At 37.9% G+C, this 19,252-nt stretch overlaps 1 protein-coding gene across 2 annotated transcripts; it reads left to right on the top strand.

The window, feature by feature from the left end:
* The first annotated feature begins 1,169 nt into the window (after nt 1-1,169).
* On the top strand, nt 1,170-18,719 carry foxg1a (forkhead box G1a). 2 transcript variants are annotated; one of them, XM_051133382.1, is made up of 2 exons: nt 1,170-2,750; nt 18,320-18,719. In XM_051133382.1, the coding sequence occupies exon 1, from the start codon at nt 1,481-1,483 to the stop codon at nt 2,726-2,728; it is 1,248 nt and encodes a 415-aa protein (XP_050989339.1). In that variant the 5' UTR covers nt 1,170-1,480; the 3' UTR covers nt 2,729-2,750; nt 18,320-18,719. The 2 variants fall into 2 exon arrangements, with proteins under 2 accessions (XP_050989339.1, XP_050989338.1); XM_051133381.1 differs by lacking the exon at nt 18,320-18,719 and adding an exon at nt 12,851-13,376 and having other exon boundaries at nt 1,171-2,750.
* The last annotated feature ends 533 nt before the right edge of the window (nt 18,720-19,252 follow it).

Here is a 19,252-nt window from a genome sequence, read left to right as displayed (position 1 = left end):
TGTGTCTGTTGTTCAGTCAACCCCCCTGCAACGTCCCCAGCACAAATACACACATATCACCCCTTCCATTAGAGAAACTTCAACCCTAAATATAAAGCAACTAATTGATGTCGGCATCCGTGAGGTTATTCTTGCATCCTTAATAAGATTAATTTTATTTATTATTATTTTTATTTTTAAACTATAACGCATTGTAGGTCTATTCTGAATTCCTTAAAAATACTAGGGGCCTTATCTAATACTATTCTGGTATATAAAGTCCTTATTTTGTGTTGGGAGCTCCCTGTTATCTCTCAGTTCTTACAGAAGATACTCTCCATCCTCTACAAATACTATATTTCCTCCACTTAGGCGAGAAGTTTGTATGCGGACATTTTTGATCATACTAATTGACCTTCTATATTAACTGTTATTTGTTGTTGCCTGCTTTGTAAATAGCTCCAACAATGAAAAGCCTGCAAGCGTGTGGTTTATCACGCTAAATTAATAATCTAAAAACGTAGCAAGAAATAAATAATCCTCTACTGGCGTTATTATTGTGTTATTGTTATTATTAATAGTGATAGCGCTATATCTTGTTCTTATCAAATGCCTCTAGTGTAATTGTTAATATGATATCGTTCATGGTGGTGCTTAGTAGCATGATTATTAACACACGCTAGGAATAAAGATGTTTATAGCGTCTTATTACGCTGTGGATGAATATACTATCGTTAAGTTTAACAATCGTTTATAAACGTGCGACTTATGTATACCGACTTGACGCTTTTAAGAAAAACACTTAAAATGTGAGAGATACGCGAGAACGAATAAGTATATAACATGGTATAAATACAGCCGATCGTCAAAAAGGATCTGCATTTAATGCAAAAGCTGCAAATATGCTGTCGCTGTTCAGCGAATATGATCAATTAATGTTATACCTATGTGCTGTAGCTGCATGTATATTAAAAGGCATAAATTTCCGATACAGGAAGTAGTACCTGTTTTTGTGGCTACCTTTGAGTCCCTTTTGTTTTTCCCCCTGCGGTATGAAAACAAATTGAGGACGCATGGATATGTTGAAACAGCACTCTACAATTATCAAAAAAAAAAATTGATTGAGGTTATGTGGTCTGTTTTCTTGGTAGGAGTTTGCTGGGGGAAATGAAAGCCATTGTTGACTGGGCATGAGCATTGGTGGATCTTGTGTATCCTTACGCACTGGAACAGGCGCTAAGAACTGCTCAATGATTGGCTGCACGGTTAATACTTATGCTGCTGTGGTTGGCTGCAGTCTCTAAAAAGGTTCAAGCAATTTTTTTACAGCTTAGTGTCTGTGGCTCCGTAATTAATTGTAGCTAGCTGTCTCATATCGACGTGTTTTTAAGGAACATGAAATAGTTGTTGTGTTTTTTAATTAGAGGAGTTGCCAGAGCACGAGATTTGAAGTCCAACTGCTGCTGCTGCTGCTGGTTGTCGCTACTCTATCTTACTTGTGATGTTGGATATGGGAGAAAGGAAAGAAGTCAAAATGATTCCTAAATCATCGTTCAGTATAAACAGTCTGGTTCCCGAAGCCGTGCAAAGCGACAACCACCACCATCACCACCAACACCACAGAGCGGTGCACGAGGAAGAAGAGAAGACTCCTTTACCTGTCCAAGTACAGGAGCAAAAGTCGGAGAACACTTGCGCTAAAAGTGACAATTCATCCCACGACTCGTCGTGCACGGACGAGAAGGAGAAGCAGGAAGAGAAACGGGACTCAAAAGAGGGCGAAGGAGGCAAGGAAGGCGACAAGAAAAACGGCAAGTACGAGAAACCACCTTTTAGCTACAACGCTTTGATTATGATGGCTATCCGGCAGAGTCCGGAGAAGCGGTTAACCCTTAACGGCATTTACGAGTTCATTATGAAAAATTTCCCGTATTACCGGGAGAACAAGCAGGGATGGCAGAATTCCATCAGACACAACTTGAGTTTGAACAAATGTTTTGTCAAAGTGCCCCGGCATTACGATGACCCCGGGAAGGGGAACTACTGGATGCTTGACCCCTCCAGTGACGACGTGTTCATTGGCGGCACGACGGGCAAACTTCGGCGGAGATCGACCACTTCTAGGGCGAAGCTGGCGTTTAAGAGGGGCGCGAGGCTTACTTCCACCGGACTGACATTTATGGATAGAGCTGGCTCTTTATATTGGCCCATGTCGCCGTTCCTGTCGCTCCACCATCCGAGGGCGAGCAGCGCGTTGAGTTACAACGGCACGTCGTCGGCTTACCCTAGTCACCCAATGTCCTATAGCACAATGTTGACTCAAAACAGTTTGGGGAACAATCACTCTTTCCCGGCCTCCAATGGCTTGACTGTTGACAGACTCGTGAATGGAGAGATTCCGTACGCCACACACCACCTCACAGCGGCCGCTTTGGCCGCCTCAGTGCCATGTGGGCTCTCCGTACCCTGCTCCGGGACCTACTCTTTGAATCCGTGTTCGGTGAACCTACTGGCGGGCCAGACCAGTTATTTCTTCCCCCACGTCCCTCACCCATCCATGACCTCCCAGAGCAGCACGTCCATGAGCTCCCGGGCCGCCTCTTCCTCCTCCCCGCAAACGGCCTCCTCTCTCCCGTGTGACTCCTTAAGGCCTTCCCTACCTAGTTTTTCCTCCGGACTTTCCAGTGGACTTTCTGACTACTTCACACATCAGAATCAAGGGTCAACATCAAATCCACTTATACACTAACTAGCATCCACAGGATCAGACTGTAAGTGAACATTTTACACCAATTTACACTGTAATATATATAAATGAAAAAATTAAGGAGAATGAACGGACAATGCAAGCCGAATTCCAGGTATTTTGTATTATTATTATTATTATTATTATTATTCTGCATTTATTTCTGACTGTATACAAACGTCAAGTGTCGCGGAACTGTTTATTATTCCACTGTCAGCAACGTGCAATGTGACCAGAGTAAAAAAAAAAAAAAGGATGAAGCATAGGTTGTTTTTTTTTTTTTGTTGGAAAGGCAGTATGATTACTTTAGAATGTTTATTTAAATAGTGGTTGCAGTTTTGTCTAATTTTAAATGTTGAAATATCTAATACGTTACAGAACAACCTCCAGTCATCATGTTTGCAGTATTATCACGTCATGAGCGCACTGGTGGAGTGAGATTTTTCAAAAATTAACACAAAGTTTTATTTTCATTTTGAAATAAATATGTTCTATAAGTGCACAATGCCCGTTCAAATCCGTGGCTCCTTGTTGTTTTGTTCTTTAATAATACAGACTGAATAATGCATCTTTAGTGCATTCTATACATATATTAACAATACAGTTTCTTTGTAGACCAAAGAATGGGTATCAAACAACAAAATATAGTTTCTTTTTTCAGTATTCATAACTTTACAGACAGTTCTGAAGGGGACAGACGTAATGAATGCTTTTAGCTTGTGTTTGCATATTTACTGTATGTGGTCACCACCATGCAGGTCACATTCTTTTTGTAATTAGTGAAATGTCAATACCTGTTGTAATTATAGGTTAACTTTGCGAACGTGTAACCCGTGTTGAGTAAATGCCTCATAAAATATTGAGTGATTGTTTATGTCGTCTTTAAATTCCATGGTTGTGATTTTGTGGTCTTATGCCCGTGTTTGTCGCTTAAAATGTTAACCGAACAAAATAAAAAAAAAGTAGGCTAAGTACATTTATTACGAACATTTTGTCTTTTTTGAAGAGCTAGCATTTATAGTAGCTGTCTGACAAGATACTGATTAGCATAGTGTGTTTAATAAAACATTTAAGCGACAGTTTGCGGGTATACCTGAAGGCCCCGGCCTGCAATGTGTTACAAACATAAACTTACATATTTATTTTACGAAAGGGGGACAGAAATTACTACACTCGTCAAAAAATAATCTGGTCTGTTTTACTCTTTTAGCGATAAGAAAAAAAAGCAAACAATGGCAGTCGATATAGACTAAAATTATTACATTAGCCTATTATCGTAGGCCTAACAAACCTACCTGAATATTGTGTCTGAAAAACAAACTCTTCAATTTCCTTGGTTTACTTTATGCTATTTTCCTCTCAAATATTTGTTCTGATATATTTTGCTGTAGCTTATTACACATTTATTACAAGGGTCTCCTGGTTGTAGAGGCCATACAAAGCAATGCATAACGCCTGATAATCACTATCAGCTCTTGTTTTTCAACCAACAATAGAGTCATTCGTTGCAATAGTACAGAGCAACAACCTAGCTTTCAACACTTGAAGTCCAGTAATTTGTTCATGTTTTTAAAAGAGACATTGTGCTAAATGTGCCCAACCGTAATGCAATAACCTCTGTGCTTTATACAATAGACCGGTGGAACTCAATATCTCCTCGCAAGATGTTATCGCTCAAATGTTAAACGGGGTGACCACTCAAAAACAAAAGCAAAAAGGCAGAGGTCAAATATAGAAGCATATTTTTTTTTTTCTTAGTGGAAATGCTAAAATATATATATTTTTTTCATATGAAAATAATTTCGCTTGGTGTACTTGCTGAAATGCAAAATGCTTTTGTTTTTAATGCTTTATTTTAAGTGTTTCTTCCGCCCTCTTTTTTATTTATGCGTGCTTATGGGTGCACATATATTTATACAGATGCAAAATAATTATGAGGATTTAGATGTAATGCACGAAATGTTTCAGCTGAACTTCCATTTCAATGTTTTCAATTTTAATTATTTTAATGTGTTCTCTACACTTCTAAAAGACATACACCTTGCAATAATTACAACGAGTGGAGGCTATGTATCAAAAGCAGAACTTGCATGTGGCGGATGTTAAATGACAGCATCACGAACAAAGCATTTTTAGTGACAGCAAAATTATGATCTTTGGGTAGTGATTGTTTGCTCTGAGTTTGTTTAATTGCTTTGCATCTGTTTCCGGTCAACAGCGTGAGTTTTCAACCCACAAAGATTAACAACCATTCTCTACCTGCAACAGAAACAAGGCCTCGCACCAATAATTGAAATCTGCAAGGAAATAATTTTCGGCTCGACGCTGTGGACCCATAGTTAAGACGAATCGCTTGTATTGAATTGTACAGACGTTTATGCAGACTTAATGAAGCGATGCTCTTGAAATAATAGTTATTTTTCCTTTGTGTCTTTTGACAAGATCTTGTAAGCAGGGTTTAGTCACAGGCTACACAAAAGGCGTGGTTTCTGCTTATTACCCCGAGGCACAGAGAGACTGTGGGGGGAACTGGGGACAGCACGCAAGCACATCAGCATCATAATATCGCGGTATCCTTATAAAATTAAAGCATTAAACAAAATAAGTACAACAACACGTGCAAAGCGATACGGTACAAAACATATTTAATATGTTGTACAGATTATACAATAAATTATTATGTCACTGGCTGAATATAAAGCATTTGATATGTTTATAAAATGCCGATGAAATAATTATTTGAGCTCTGTGACCGAAACGCTAATGCAAAAGTGCTACCTGTACGATTCATCTATTCCAATAAACTGTCAAATCTGTTGAATATTGCGACAGCTTGTGCTTAAATATTCCGTTCTGCTATTTGCACATGAAATTTACATTTAAAAAAATCCTTGGCGCCTATAATAGTGTAATTTTTCTGCTTGGTATTACTTGTCTTATAAAATGTCAGTACAGCCCTATGAAGAGGCCAGGTTAGAATATGTAATATAAGTCAGTGTTATAATGCTTATTCCCTTTCGCCAGTTCACAGATAATGGTGTGGTAAAACGAAACTTTAACGAAGCTGATCCAACTCTTAACCATTAAAATACTTGTAAAATGTAAAAGGACGTTTCCTCTCTTCAAGTAATATGAGCCAGACGAGCCAGGCAGAGTGAGGGCGCTAGAATGACGCAGAACTGTGGTGACATTAACTTCATATCTTTGCAAAATACATGGCCTCTCGTAAACTTAGTTTTCCCTGTGGCAAGACGAACTGTAATATCATTTACAAGCTGTGAAAAAAACCCACAAGAGATAATACAGTAATCTGCTCCAACTAAACCACTAAAAAGACTTCTAATATTTTAACAAATATATGCACAAAGCAAAAATAAGCAGTGGAATTTTTAACCATTATTATTATTATTAAATTGATAAAAACTGTAACATTAAAACCAATAAATTTAAACTAAATATTAAGCATAATAAATTAACAATGTGCATAAATAAATCGCACTGTTGTCAAAATAGTGAATACAAATGTAGGTTATCATGTCATACATCTCTATGATTTTTTTTTTCACACAAAAAGAGTTTTTCTTTAGCAGTATAAAACAAGATTTACTTTGCTATTAGACCGAGTAGGCTAATCTTCTTTGTCTTTGGGTCAACAGGCTATTTTGGAAGAGGGTTTGTGGTATACCCCGGTCTATATTGTAGTAAAATATTTGCTTAGTGAAAGAAAACATTCGACAGATCGTGAATAATCGTTTTAATGAGTGTGTGTAAAGCTCTCGACTTAGTGAGGGGAACTGTCGAGTTAAACAAACAACTTGTATCATGATGAAATTGGATTGTTTAAAAGCAAATGTAATTCTTCTAATTCATTGTCTCTGTGGGATTTTATATACAGAATTTTAGTTATTCCAGATACTTCAGTGTTTAAAAGCGTGTAGCTTTTATGACAAGCAGTCATAAGGTAGTTTTTCATATCAACAATATCGCAAATTAAAATATACATTTTTATACTTCTTTTGACAAAATTCCTTATCGAAATATTACTAGATTAAACACCACATCTGAGCTAATTATTCACCTTTTATCTGTTATTATCAAACTGGGTTTTTTGTGTCTTTTGGCGAAATATTTGCTACACTCTTGCAAATACGCTAAGGTGTGACTAGTAAGGATACAATCAGAAGAGTAGTATAGCTAATTTTAATCCTTGTATGCTTTTGCTCTAATTTGTCGTCTTGTTCTTCTACGGTTTTAAACCACAATGGAGGGGCAAGTCTCCACTGAGAGACTATTTGTGTTCCGGGTCGTTTGAACGTTAACCCCAATGGAATAAGCTGCCAAAAATAAGTGAAAGATGCGCCATATTTAGTCTAAGTAAAAAATAAAAAATAATGATTCATTTTATTGATTTAATGTTAAAAGATTTATTACTAAAGTTACGCTCTCGTGAGTCCCTTGGCCTATGCGTTCAGCCCAGTTCTCCGTTATTTCTACCTCTATTTCCCCCTACTCCTGTCTCTCTCTATCTGTCTCTCTTATCTCAGATTCCGAGTGCTAAATATAAATAAAAGTTTTTACATTAATAATTTTGCCAGTTATTTCGTAATAGTCGATTGCTGTCTCAGCTTATCAGAAATACTGTGCATTCACAATGTCAAAATAGTAGTGTAAAACGGGGGAAATAAAAGCTTTCAATTGGAATATGTTTACGCGGTGATTTTACCGCATTGTCTATAACTGCAGACAGCTTTTGGTGACTAATAATTTCTTCTCTGTTAAGATATAATATTTATTTATGTATTTATTTAATTTTTATTTTCTCACAGATTTCCTTGTACTGAAAAAGTGTTAAAACGCCCAAAGGTATATAGCTACTGTTAAATGTTTCGTATATCATGCAGTTTTATGTTTGACGTTGCTGCTGTTTTGCGCCTACATTTTCCCTCAGGGGATATGTCTATCTATCTATCTATCTATCTATCTAATTATTTTAATATTAATTGTGATAGTCTGAGCTTTAATATCGTTTGTTCTTTCTTATAACAAACCCCAAAGCCATTTTTGGAGAGTTGTGTGACACATAAAAGACATGCGCTAAACCAATATGTTTAGTCTGGTGTATTTAGTCACAAGAAGGAAACACCACCTGGGATGCATGATGTAATAACATTCATTCAGGCTAATGAACAACTATATATATATATATATATATATATATATATATATATATAAAATTATTATTATTATACATTACATACATTATTTTTAAATATTAGGCCAGTTTTCTTTTGCCACTATATGGTCGTGTCATTTTTATTATTTATAATGTAAACTAAAGTTTTCTTTAGGTTTAAACGTTACCAACAGGTGCCAAAATTCTTCTTGTTACCTGACATCACTCCTTAAGTTGTAAAGCACTATCTATCAAAAGCAGCTTCGAGACAATGCGTGGAATCACAGCCTTCGTGCTATCAAATTGCAAACTCCCAGTGCGGGTTGGGTGTCCGAAACGGAACCAACAGGCTTACAAAAAGGACTGCTGATTGTAATGAATTCCCACTCGCGCCTCTGAAACGACTGATGGATTAATGCAACAAGCTCTTATTTGTGATATCACATCGGTGTGAGCTTCTTGTTAAATTAGACATTATTCTCTAAGGTCTAAGCTTTTTATTTTCCTGTGAACATATAATCCCACTATATGTCTGTCACACCGTTATGTTGTATGGTAAACGATGATTATTTTAATGGAACACTAACCTTCAGTCAAAAAATATTTGTTTTTATTTATTTTATTTTATTAAAATTCAGAGATTTCACAAACAATCCTGATTGTCTATGTAAACACTTAGACCCATGGGGTTTAATGAAGCCAGTGTAACACATTGGTCTACTGAATCATATAGTGCCAATTTCCTTTACATAATTCTAAAACCTAATGAAACTGTGAAGAAACATATAGTAACAACAAAACGAATACAGTGAAAACAGAAATAATGACAATAAATTGTTAGACAATAATAAGACAAAAATAATAAACAACAAATCACCATCATCAACACTAATAATAATAATAACGCTCGATCGAAGACTATGAGGACCTTAGATCCACCTTCAAAATAAATTATATTTGGGTCTGGCAAAAGCCATAAAAATGTAGAATTGAGCAAAAAAAAGAAAAAAAAAAAATTTAAAGAAAGAAAGAGAAGACCCGTTGGCTGTCAGTTTGGCCAGTCGAGCACAGATGCATCTATCGATTCTTCAGACTTCCGCCCTTGCTGGTGGACAACACGCCATGGTGTCTTGAAAGACTAAATCTGAAGAAAAAATCTATATCAATACGTATCACAAAAATGTTTCTTATTTAAAAAAAAAAAAAAAAAACGAACATTGGGCTGTTTTAGACAGACACTGAAGATGTAGGTTATTCAGTGGAGGCGGAGGAGGCCCAGAGGAGGATGGGCCTGGCCATTAAGACGGTCCCATCATAAACACGCGTAGGTTGATAAAGCCACAAAGCCGCGTCTTGCCTCACTGTTTACAGACAACGTTGATTATTTCAGTCGAACTAGTCCTATTGGTCGTTTCTGAATGATTTTGATGAACTAATTCGACCGGTTCCCTCAGAAGAGAATGAAGATATTTTCCTTATTCCGTCTTTTGGGGTGAGGCAGGTTGTCTGTCAGTGAGGTATAGGCGACAGTCTGTCTACAAGCCGTAAGCTGATCTGCAGAGTGCTAGAGGAAAACGGGCAAGATTCCTGGCCTGCAAGCCGAGATATTGATCTACCTCAGCCACCTAAACAAAGCCTCACCTGTTTCCCTTGTCCATACTTTATTTTATGCAGTCTAATGCTTGTTTTGTTTGACATTTCTTTTATTTCCATGGATCCGAACTTTGATACACTTTTGGGAGTACTACATAAACACTGTGTTGTACCTGAACATCCAGATCTCACCAGCAGCATTAGAGACCACCCTTCTCTCCCGGTGCAGAAAATTACTCCCCGTTGTCTTAACAGTTAGGCCTGAAAATAAAAGTTTTCATTCAGCGGCGCAGTGTCCAATAACATCCAACGTGAGATAAAACTAATTACTCCATTATGCCCCTAGAGTTAATGTTTCATAAATTGGATCCACTAAAAGCTCCTTTATTATTTATCAGCCTTCGCTTTGGGCTGCTTGTTAAACATATCAAGATTACTTTCTGATCTTGTACAACTATTCGTCTGCAATGGTGTCGCACAGATTCATTCATACAGCCCTGCGCCCACCTCTTTTATCAGTATGCCTTGAACACGGCGCTGCTGACAGACAGCCAACTTAACCAGAGAGGAAAACGTTGCCTCGGCTAATTTAATTCCTTTGTTAATTTCGGATGCAAATGCATGCGGATTTGTTAGAGCCATAATATTTTACAACATGTGCACAAGCGAGAATTTTTCAGCAGATTTTATCTGAACACGCACACAGCCTATACGCAAATACATCAAGTCGGAGCGAACAGGTGCCAGACCCTTGTGGCACGCAATGCGTGCTTTGACATCTTACGTGATGGTGAATAAATATGAACATTCACGTCACACGAATTGCAGAGTGAAATAATAACTCACATTACACATTACCATATATATATATATATATATATATATATATATATTTGGCATGTCTGGTTGCGTTTCATTTAGCATAAAGTCATAATCAAAATTACGACGATCAAACAGCGCAGCTGGGCACCATATAAAATAAATGCCCTCTTTGTTGATTATTTTTAATGTCCTTATATATTTCATGTTAAAAAAAAACAACAAAAAAAAAACATTTCACCAGTAAACAAACACTCAAGCTAGCAAACTCGGTTTTTGCACTTGCTGTTCTGGTATATGAGATCCTGATTGAATGCTATGCAAAATGTGGTGGCTGTTACACTGCTCTTGATGATCATCCGTACACCTGTGAAATACTATGAATGGACAATACTCTAAATGGTGGCTGTGGCATCATTCCAAAGATAGCAGATAGATGTGGGTCATCCGTGCCCATGGAGTATCTCATCAGGGGACACTTTTTATACTGATAAAAAAGTCTCTGGCTGCTCAACAAACAAGGCAAACTTCTCTATTGCCAGCCTGCAGGAGATTGTATACGGGAAGATGTGTTAAGATGTCCGATTGTTTGAGGATGTTACAGAGACAGGCCCAGAGGATTTGGGCACAAGGACTTGAGATGAGATTGCAAACCAATGGCGCTCTAATTTGTGAGGCATTGTTGACTGAGATCAAGGGGGAATTCCGCAGGACGGATCGGGAGGAAAGATGCCGAGATCTGAGGGAGCATGTGTGTCTATATAGGGTAGCTAGCTGAGCACACAGGGCTACCAACTACAAACTGGGGGTCTGTGGGTTTGATTCCCCAGTGGGGCACCAAAGAGAATGAATGGCCAACAGAAGGGTCCTAGTGTATAGTACTGCCGTTGTGCACCTGAGCAAAGCACTTAACCCCAAGTTGAGTGCTGCATCATGTTACTCTGGTCCCCTTAACCCCTCCTCCATCCAGGGCACCGCCGCAAAAGAGAAACTGTTCTCCAAGAGTTTTCCCAGGTTAAATAAAGGTATAAGGGGGAAATGGGAGTATTGATATTGTGAGAAAATCTGGCTGTTTGCTTTGAGGTGCAAGAGATATTCTTTTGAAGAAACAATAATGCCAGTATTAAGTGCTGTGAGGCTCTGAAACACTGAGTAAACAAGAATTTGCGCTTTTCTTTCAAAGTTGTACTACTTTCTAAGCTGGTGTACAAGTTTGAAGTTTTATATAAATGAGAGCACATGAGTTTAGAGGCTGGGAGGAAATAAGGGTGTTTAAGGTGCCTCCTATTGACCTCAGCTCTGTCCCTCTGATGCTCTGTGCACAAGCCCGTGACACGTTGAATAGTTTTCACTATTCATCCTCGTCAGCCTGACTGCACTTCAAGGAGGACCAGAGGAAGGGAGAGAGACAAAAAAAGAAGACAGAGAGATTAAGTCACACATATCATTTAGACGTGACTATTACGATGTCGTCGAGGGTGGCATATGGTCATCGACATTGGAAACGAATGTGGAATTTGGTAGTAGAACTGAATAAAAACTACATTTCTGTGCAACAAGCCATTAACTTCAAAAATGCATGTTAAACTCTGAAAATCTGCACAATATGTAAACTGGTTATGGAGGTATATTTAAAGCGTCCACTGAAATACTAAAGAACATAACTTTATTTGAATTAGCATCAGGTTAAATATTTTTGGTATCCTTGGCAGGAAATTATTGAGCATCATCAGACGTCATTATCGTCAGTAAAATTCAAAATGATCTGATCATAATTTAGCAAGTGCAGAAGAACACAGCATTATTTGGCAATGCAAATTATGAGTAATTATTACTAGGTTAATGTTCACTGAGAATTTACAGTGTTATTTTGAAATACAAAGCAGAGCTTTGGAAAACAATTAATATCTGTCCAGGTGGTGAAGTGTCTATCATATACTGACAAAAAACAAATTTTACATCAAAATGATAGAAAAAAAGAGTGATTAAATGTCATTTTATTTATTTTAGCTACAGAATAATGGTAAAATAGAACTAAAACCATGCTTTGATACTTAAAAAAGTATATTATTGTATGACTTCAAATGTTTTTATTTTTGCTGTCTGTATTACTCTACATCAACAAAGAACTTGTTGCATTATATCTGCTATTAATTTCTGATTCAAAATATTTTGTGTATTTAATACCCAGTTTAATTTACATTCTGTTTTGATTTGTCTATACAAAGTTATGATCTTTATTTTAAAATGTACAGATGTTGAAGATGTTCCGCCGTGCTCACCCAGTTCCTCTATTTGCTATTGTCAGTATGCTCTCAGTATCATTTTAATAGCATATGTTTTTCTTTTTTAAATACAAGGTAAATTTAGCTATATTACTGTTATCTTGCCTTATGATGAATGATCTGGCATCTGTTAGTGTTACTGTGTCACCATTTCTTTTAGTGCCAAAGAGGCAGGGGGGAGGGGGGGGATAGAGGGATGTGCATAAATTGAAAAGAGAAATAACAGTCTTAAATTTGTCATTGTCTTCCTCCTAGATGTCTGGCAGTGTGTGCTGCAGTAGCCTGAATCCACCCTGTGATGCGTTACTCACCCATGCTGAGAATGTTTACAGTTGTAATCAAGGTCCATGTAACTTGTTTGTGAAATGTTTTGCCTTTATGTTTTAGAGGTGCTATACAATTTGCAAATAGTAGGGCATGAAGTCACAGTTTGATTAAATTGCTGTCAGTACAAAAAAGAAAGAAAAAGAAAACAGAAGCATTGTACAAAACCTAGACTGTTATTTTGCATCCCTTTATAGCAGGAGTTTAATTTTTCTCCCGTTAGACGATCGTATTATTTAAATTAAATAGAAAAGAAAACCATGGCATTGTACGACTTGCTTTGCATATGAAGAACTGTATACTTTCCGTATTTTAAAAGCAATGTTTTGTGAGATTTTGTTTGTTGTCAAGACAGTATTCCCCTGTTGCTAATGTTTTTGCTGTAAAGGAGGAAACATGCTGATCTACTGTGACCCAGTAAATTGTTACTTTGGGAGATAAAAACATATCTGTTGTCGTTGATTCCTTTGGGGAGAGAAGCCTTTGCATGACCACTGCAGCTTCTAGATTTCTGTATTTCCTGAAATGTTTCCCAACATTTGGCCAGTTTGCTGACAGAAATGAGACTGATGCCTAAATAATATCAGATTTGTGTGTGTTTCTGTTTGGCAGCTTGTAAACGTAAGAAAACCTTGAACAAAGGTCTGCTTAGACACACACACACATACGCAGGGAATGCAATGGATCAGTGTCACAGCAGCTATTTTAATTCAGACATCTCATGCATTTATTTATTTATTAAAAAAAAAAATGTTTATCAAGCCATGGCGCATTTCCCACATGTGATATGAGAGGTTTAAGCTTGCACACTTTCAACACCCAAAGGCTTCACTCACTGTAGACATTACAGGTCTCCAGAGATATCATCTTGAGGGTGTCTTTTATTGTCTACAGTTTTGAAAGTAAACAACACATGTCTCATTGAAAGACAACTAATACATCATGGAGCAGATAATGAGGGTTTGCGTTGCTTTCTTAGGTGAGAAAACATCATAAGGGAAACGTGTGAAAAAACAGTTATGCCTTAGAATGTAAATAGTATATATAGTAAATATATATGGTCCAATTTGATATTAGGTGTCTATAACTATGCATTTATGTTTTAAAAAGAAAAAGTTTTTTAGGTACAGTGCACTTATTGTGTTCATTGTGAGGGAGAGATATGGTTAAAATTAGGGTAGGACAGGTTTGATGGTATTAGGTTTATACATAATATAAACAGAAACTAAAGAAATTAATTACTCATGTAATAAGAGGTATTTTTAAAATAAGTATAATGGAAAACCATGTACATACACAATAAGTGCATTGTATCAAATAAATTCATATGAGAGAGGTGCAGCAGTTAAAAATACTTAAAATAAGGCAGGCCCATATATGTATTTTTATATTTGAATTCAAAATAAAATAACAATAATATATGACATGTTTACATGTTTATTATTATTATTATTTATTAGGGCTTTTAAACGATTAATCGCATACAAAACAAAGGTTTGAGTTTGCCTAATATATGTGTGTGTAATTATTATGTATATATAAAAATAAAAACACATATTTTAGAAATATTTACAAGTATATTTATAATTTTTATATAATTTAACTTCATAAAAATACAAATATTTTGTCCATAACATATTTCTCTTAAATATATACATTAATTTGTGCGTATTTATATATACATAATACTTACAGTACACACACATATATTAGGCAAACTCAAGCTTTTATTTTGTATGCGATTAATCGCGATTAATCGTTTGACAGCCCTATTTTATTTTTTCACCACAGTATGTGATCCATCCAAATATAAAACCTTACTTCTAATGCACTGAATGGCCGCATTAATTTTAATGCAAATGACTACGGGATAATAACACAGAATGACATCCCACCATTTCATTTTTTGAATTAAAATAATAATGACACTAAAATAATGCTGATACTAAGCGTAACCTTAAAATCTATCTATCTATCTATCTATCTATCTATCTATCTATCAATCACACACACACACAGAAAACGAGCGCACTTAACTTCGCGTATGACTAATTAAAATAAATCAGTGTAACAAACGCTCTGGGGGTGATTCTCTGAATGAGCGAGGACACAATCATGGAGGTATCGGAAGGGAGCAGCTATGCCGTATGTGTTGCTTCTTCAGTCAATAAACAGTCGCAGTCATCATCAGTAAGTTCGTCACAGAGACTCAACACGGAGGAGCAGAGCTCGGGCTCCAGTCACACAACGGCCTCTTCGCTCATGCAACAAATAAAAATACCTCTCTCCTCGTACTCATGCTGCGATGGTTTCTGATAATTTGAGAAAATAAAGAGATGCAGACGTTCATTCGGCCCTCTAGGTGGGCGGAACACGGAACCCAAGCTGCCCTTGCCACCAATTTCACAGAGCAATTATCTACTTGGATTCATGGGAGTTTACTAAACAAACGGCAGCCCCGCTGCGCCCCTCTCAGGCTGCGGCCCAGATCAATTCTACATCACAAAGCGCCATCGATGATCACCCTGACTACACTTTCATCACCTATATGTATCGATTATTTTTGTGTCTTAAAACAGGTGTCCATTTTATACATGTGTTACCTCCATGCTATGCATCTTATTAGCCTTAATTACTCACCCGAACAGTTCTGTGTGCTGATCCGTGGCCATGCTGCTGTTGTTTATAGCAATTATGATTCATATTCTTTTGCCTTGCTTTTAAATAAACAACACCAACAGTCTGTCATCATCAGACCAGTCAATTGGACTTGTACGGCTATTAGGGCAGATATGGCTCCAGAGCTCAAAAAAATCAATGCCACCGTGATTAGACCGATGACAGCAAATTCACAGTTTCAACCGAGAGTGTTCAGGAAGAGACGAGGTGTATGGCAAATAAGTCGCACTTGTCTGCACACAAAGGAAAAATCCCCCCGTCTTTGTTTATAAGGTGTAAAAATCCGGAATGATTGCAGGGTACCGAGGACATTCGGGCTGTTTTGTCGCCAGCGTTTTATGAAAAATATTTTTGACAATTTTCAAAGCCATTGTGTATCGAGTCGCTGAATAGGCCCACATTAACCGACAGGTTTGATTTCATCGACCTCAGAGAACAAAAACAGCAAAATAAAGACAGAAAGAAGAAAGGAAAGAAGATTGGTATTTTACCTCGTGATAAAACAGAACATTCATGAAAAAGGACAATGTGAACGAAAAACTATTGTGAAAATACAACCCTCTCCGGGCACGCTCCAAACGCCCATAGTGCCTTGCGAAGTGAACTGGCATTTTATTCACCTGAATTCACCTTTGGTGTCTTCACTAGACGCAACTGTTGCACTATGTCATTGGGCGAATTCCAGTCGAAAATGAGCATCGTGCCCTACTCACTTAACAGGGCGGACCACTTTAGGGGAGCACTGAGGTGCGTGTGCGTTTACCTGTTTGTTTGTTTGTTTTTATTTATTTGTCTATTCACAAAATATTACCTTGACAACATCATAAATTTATGTTTAACTATTATGATGTGGTAAACGTCAACTTTTGCGTCATCTCTTTGCGGCAATACATCAAATTTATTGCAACCCGTGTATCCTACTGTCTGTTTGCGCAGCACTTGATAAAAAAAACAAACAGCCTATGAACACATACAGCCTATGAAATACTTTCCGTTGGCTTTGAATCGCAGGTAAAATCTCAATAAATTCACCTTTACGCGTAACCAGGGATCACGTGATCATAAACTGCAAAAAGAATTCCTTGAAGTGAGCATGGAATGCACACTTCAAATGGATTTGTGACCATGGACCACAAAAACAGTCGTAAGTGTCGCGGGTATATTTGTAGCAATAGACAAAAATACTTTGTGTGGGTCAAAATGACCGATTTTCTTTTTATGCTAAACATCATTAGGATATTAAGTAAAGATCATGTTCTATGAGAATCTGTTGTACATTTCCTGTCGTAAATATATCAAAACTTAATTTTTGATTAGTAATATACTTTGCTAAGAAATTCATTTGGACAACTTTAAAGGCGATTTTCTAAATATTTAGATTTTTGGGCACCCTCAGATTCCAGATTTTCAAATAGTTGTGTCACAGTCAAATATTGTTCTATCCTAACAAACCATACATCAATGGAAAGCTTATTTCTCCCTTCAGCTTTCAGATAATGTATAAATCTCAATTTAAAAAAACCGACCCTTATGACTGGTTTGTGGTCCAGGGTCACATTTGTGGGTTAGTTTGCTCCCGCTTGGAACGAAAAGCGTCCTGTGGCCTTGAAGGCCGCAAAATGCCAGCATTCAATAAAAGGTTAATAAGACACATTTATAAATTTGACGAAATCAGTGTTTTCAAATGCAACAGCACAACAACACTCATGTATTAGAATTTACGGGTTTGTTATTAATCAGGTGCTCGATGACGTTTCAAAGGCGTTCCAAAAGAATTTTATTAAGTGAACTATTACAGACGCATTTTGTAAGGAATAGTGAACAGCAGAGACTGTAGGCCCTCGTTTATAAGCCCTTTTTAAATTGACAATGGCTTGATAATTTCAATAAGTCGACAAAATAAACCGTTTTTGTTACCCATAATATGTCAAACACGACTGTGTTTTTTCGCCCAGGTTTCAGTTTGTCACTGTACGTGGCGAAGACACACACGCGGTTTAAAAGATCTGTTATAATTGCCCGCGCGTTTAAGCGTTCGTAGCACGGAGACAGACCTTTGTTTACTAATTGCGGCAGTTATGTTTGTTTGGAGAGTTTTGAGGAAAGAAAATGGAAAGTCTCTGACTGCTGATCTTTACCACACAGTCCAAGATCAATCACATTCTGCGAATGGATATTATTAAACAGCATGGGGTGGCTGAGGCGCGAGGCACGGGGCCGTCAGGAGTGCAGGGCTACGAAGCGGCTCCTCTCTTGCGCTGCAACAGGGCAATTGTTGACACGCTTTTTCCTGCCAATCTGCAGCTCTCCTCCAAACGCGGCTGCCATGGCAACCTGCTCTTACCCGTCGCGGCAGCTGGCAGCCCCTCACTTACGAAGTTGTGCGCGCTTCCAATGATTGTCGACTCACGGAAAACGAGGGAGAGCTGCTCTCCACTGAACTGGATTTTGTCGTGGTCGGCTGAAATAGAAATAGCCTTACACCACTGCTATTTCAGTTGGCGAGACGTACAGTGACAAGAGCCGAACCTGCTTGCCGCATTATGTGTTGTGGAATTTGTTTTGTGTGTTTATTTGAGTCAGGTGTACACAGAAAACGGGGTTCATTCCTTTTCTCTATCGCTTGGAAATGCATTTTGAAATACCATGCATTTTTGTGATGCTGAATGACACCTGTTTTAATAATCATGTATTTAATACTCATCTTTCCTTCCTCCACAGACATTGAGGGGAACACGAACGCGTTACCCCAAATTCATGTTGTGGTCAATCAGGACAGCGTCCTGAACTTTTACCTTCGGTTGCAACCCTGGGTTTGAAGACACACGCTTTCCTCTCACAATAAATCTTTCCTGTCTTTTTATCTGCAAATGTACACAACGGTCTCCTTCCATGGTACAGAACGGCTAAACTGCACATAGCACCTTCTCACATGCTGAATGTGTTCAGGGGACACAAAGACTAGCCTCACTCTTCTCATTATCTTAATCTACTGCTTTCACCTGTGCCCAGCTCCAGCAGGAACACTCTCATATATCGACCTGCTGGCCACAAAGAGCCGCCGCTCCACCACTAAAGCCCGGTAAGCGATACCTCAGGGTGTCATACTGAAAATTAGACTTGGATTCAACCAGGGAGTCTTGCTAAGTAAGGGGCGAGACCACAGGAGAAGTCTTTATTCAAAACAGATGTGCTGGAATACACAAGACCCGCGCAATGTGTGTCTGTTTTCAGACAGCTAATCTCCGAGTAGGAGAGACAAATAATGAATCAAACGCGTTTGGAGTTTTGGTGAGGTCACGAGGGGGAGGGTCAGGGTGGATAGAAGACATGTGGCAAGTGGGACATTATCAAAAGCTTTATTTGAACCGAATACATTTTATGTATATGTGAACGGATGCTGTGTTGTCTGCAATTATTGCAAAGCCCTAGCTGATCATTACTCTTGTTGCAAACACACAAGAAGCACCTGCACCGCCGCAACAAAGCACCTGTGCGGTTATCATGCGATGACAATCATTTGCTGCATGTAATGGAAGGAGGGACCAGTATGTCACAAAGACCACTAATGGAATAACATCAGTAAGAATAGTGTACATCTGTCATTCAGCCACTGAAATACATCTGATTAGAGAGTAATTAAGTGACCCGCAA

The sequence above is a fragment of the Labeo rohita genome, chromosome 17, assembly GCF_022985175.1.
Source record: "Labeo rohita strain BAU-BD-2019 chromosome 17, IGBB_LRoh.1.0, whole genome shotgun sequence".
NCBI lineage: Eukaryota > Metazoa > Chordata > Actinopteri > Cypriniformes > Cyprinidae > Labeo > Labeo rohita.
Note: the sequence above shows the minus strand (reverse complement) of the source record. Positions and strands in the feature narration are given on the sequence as shown.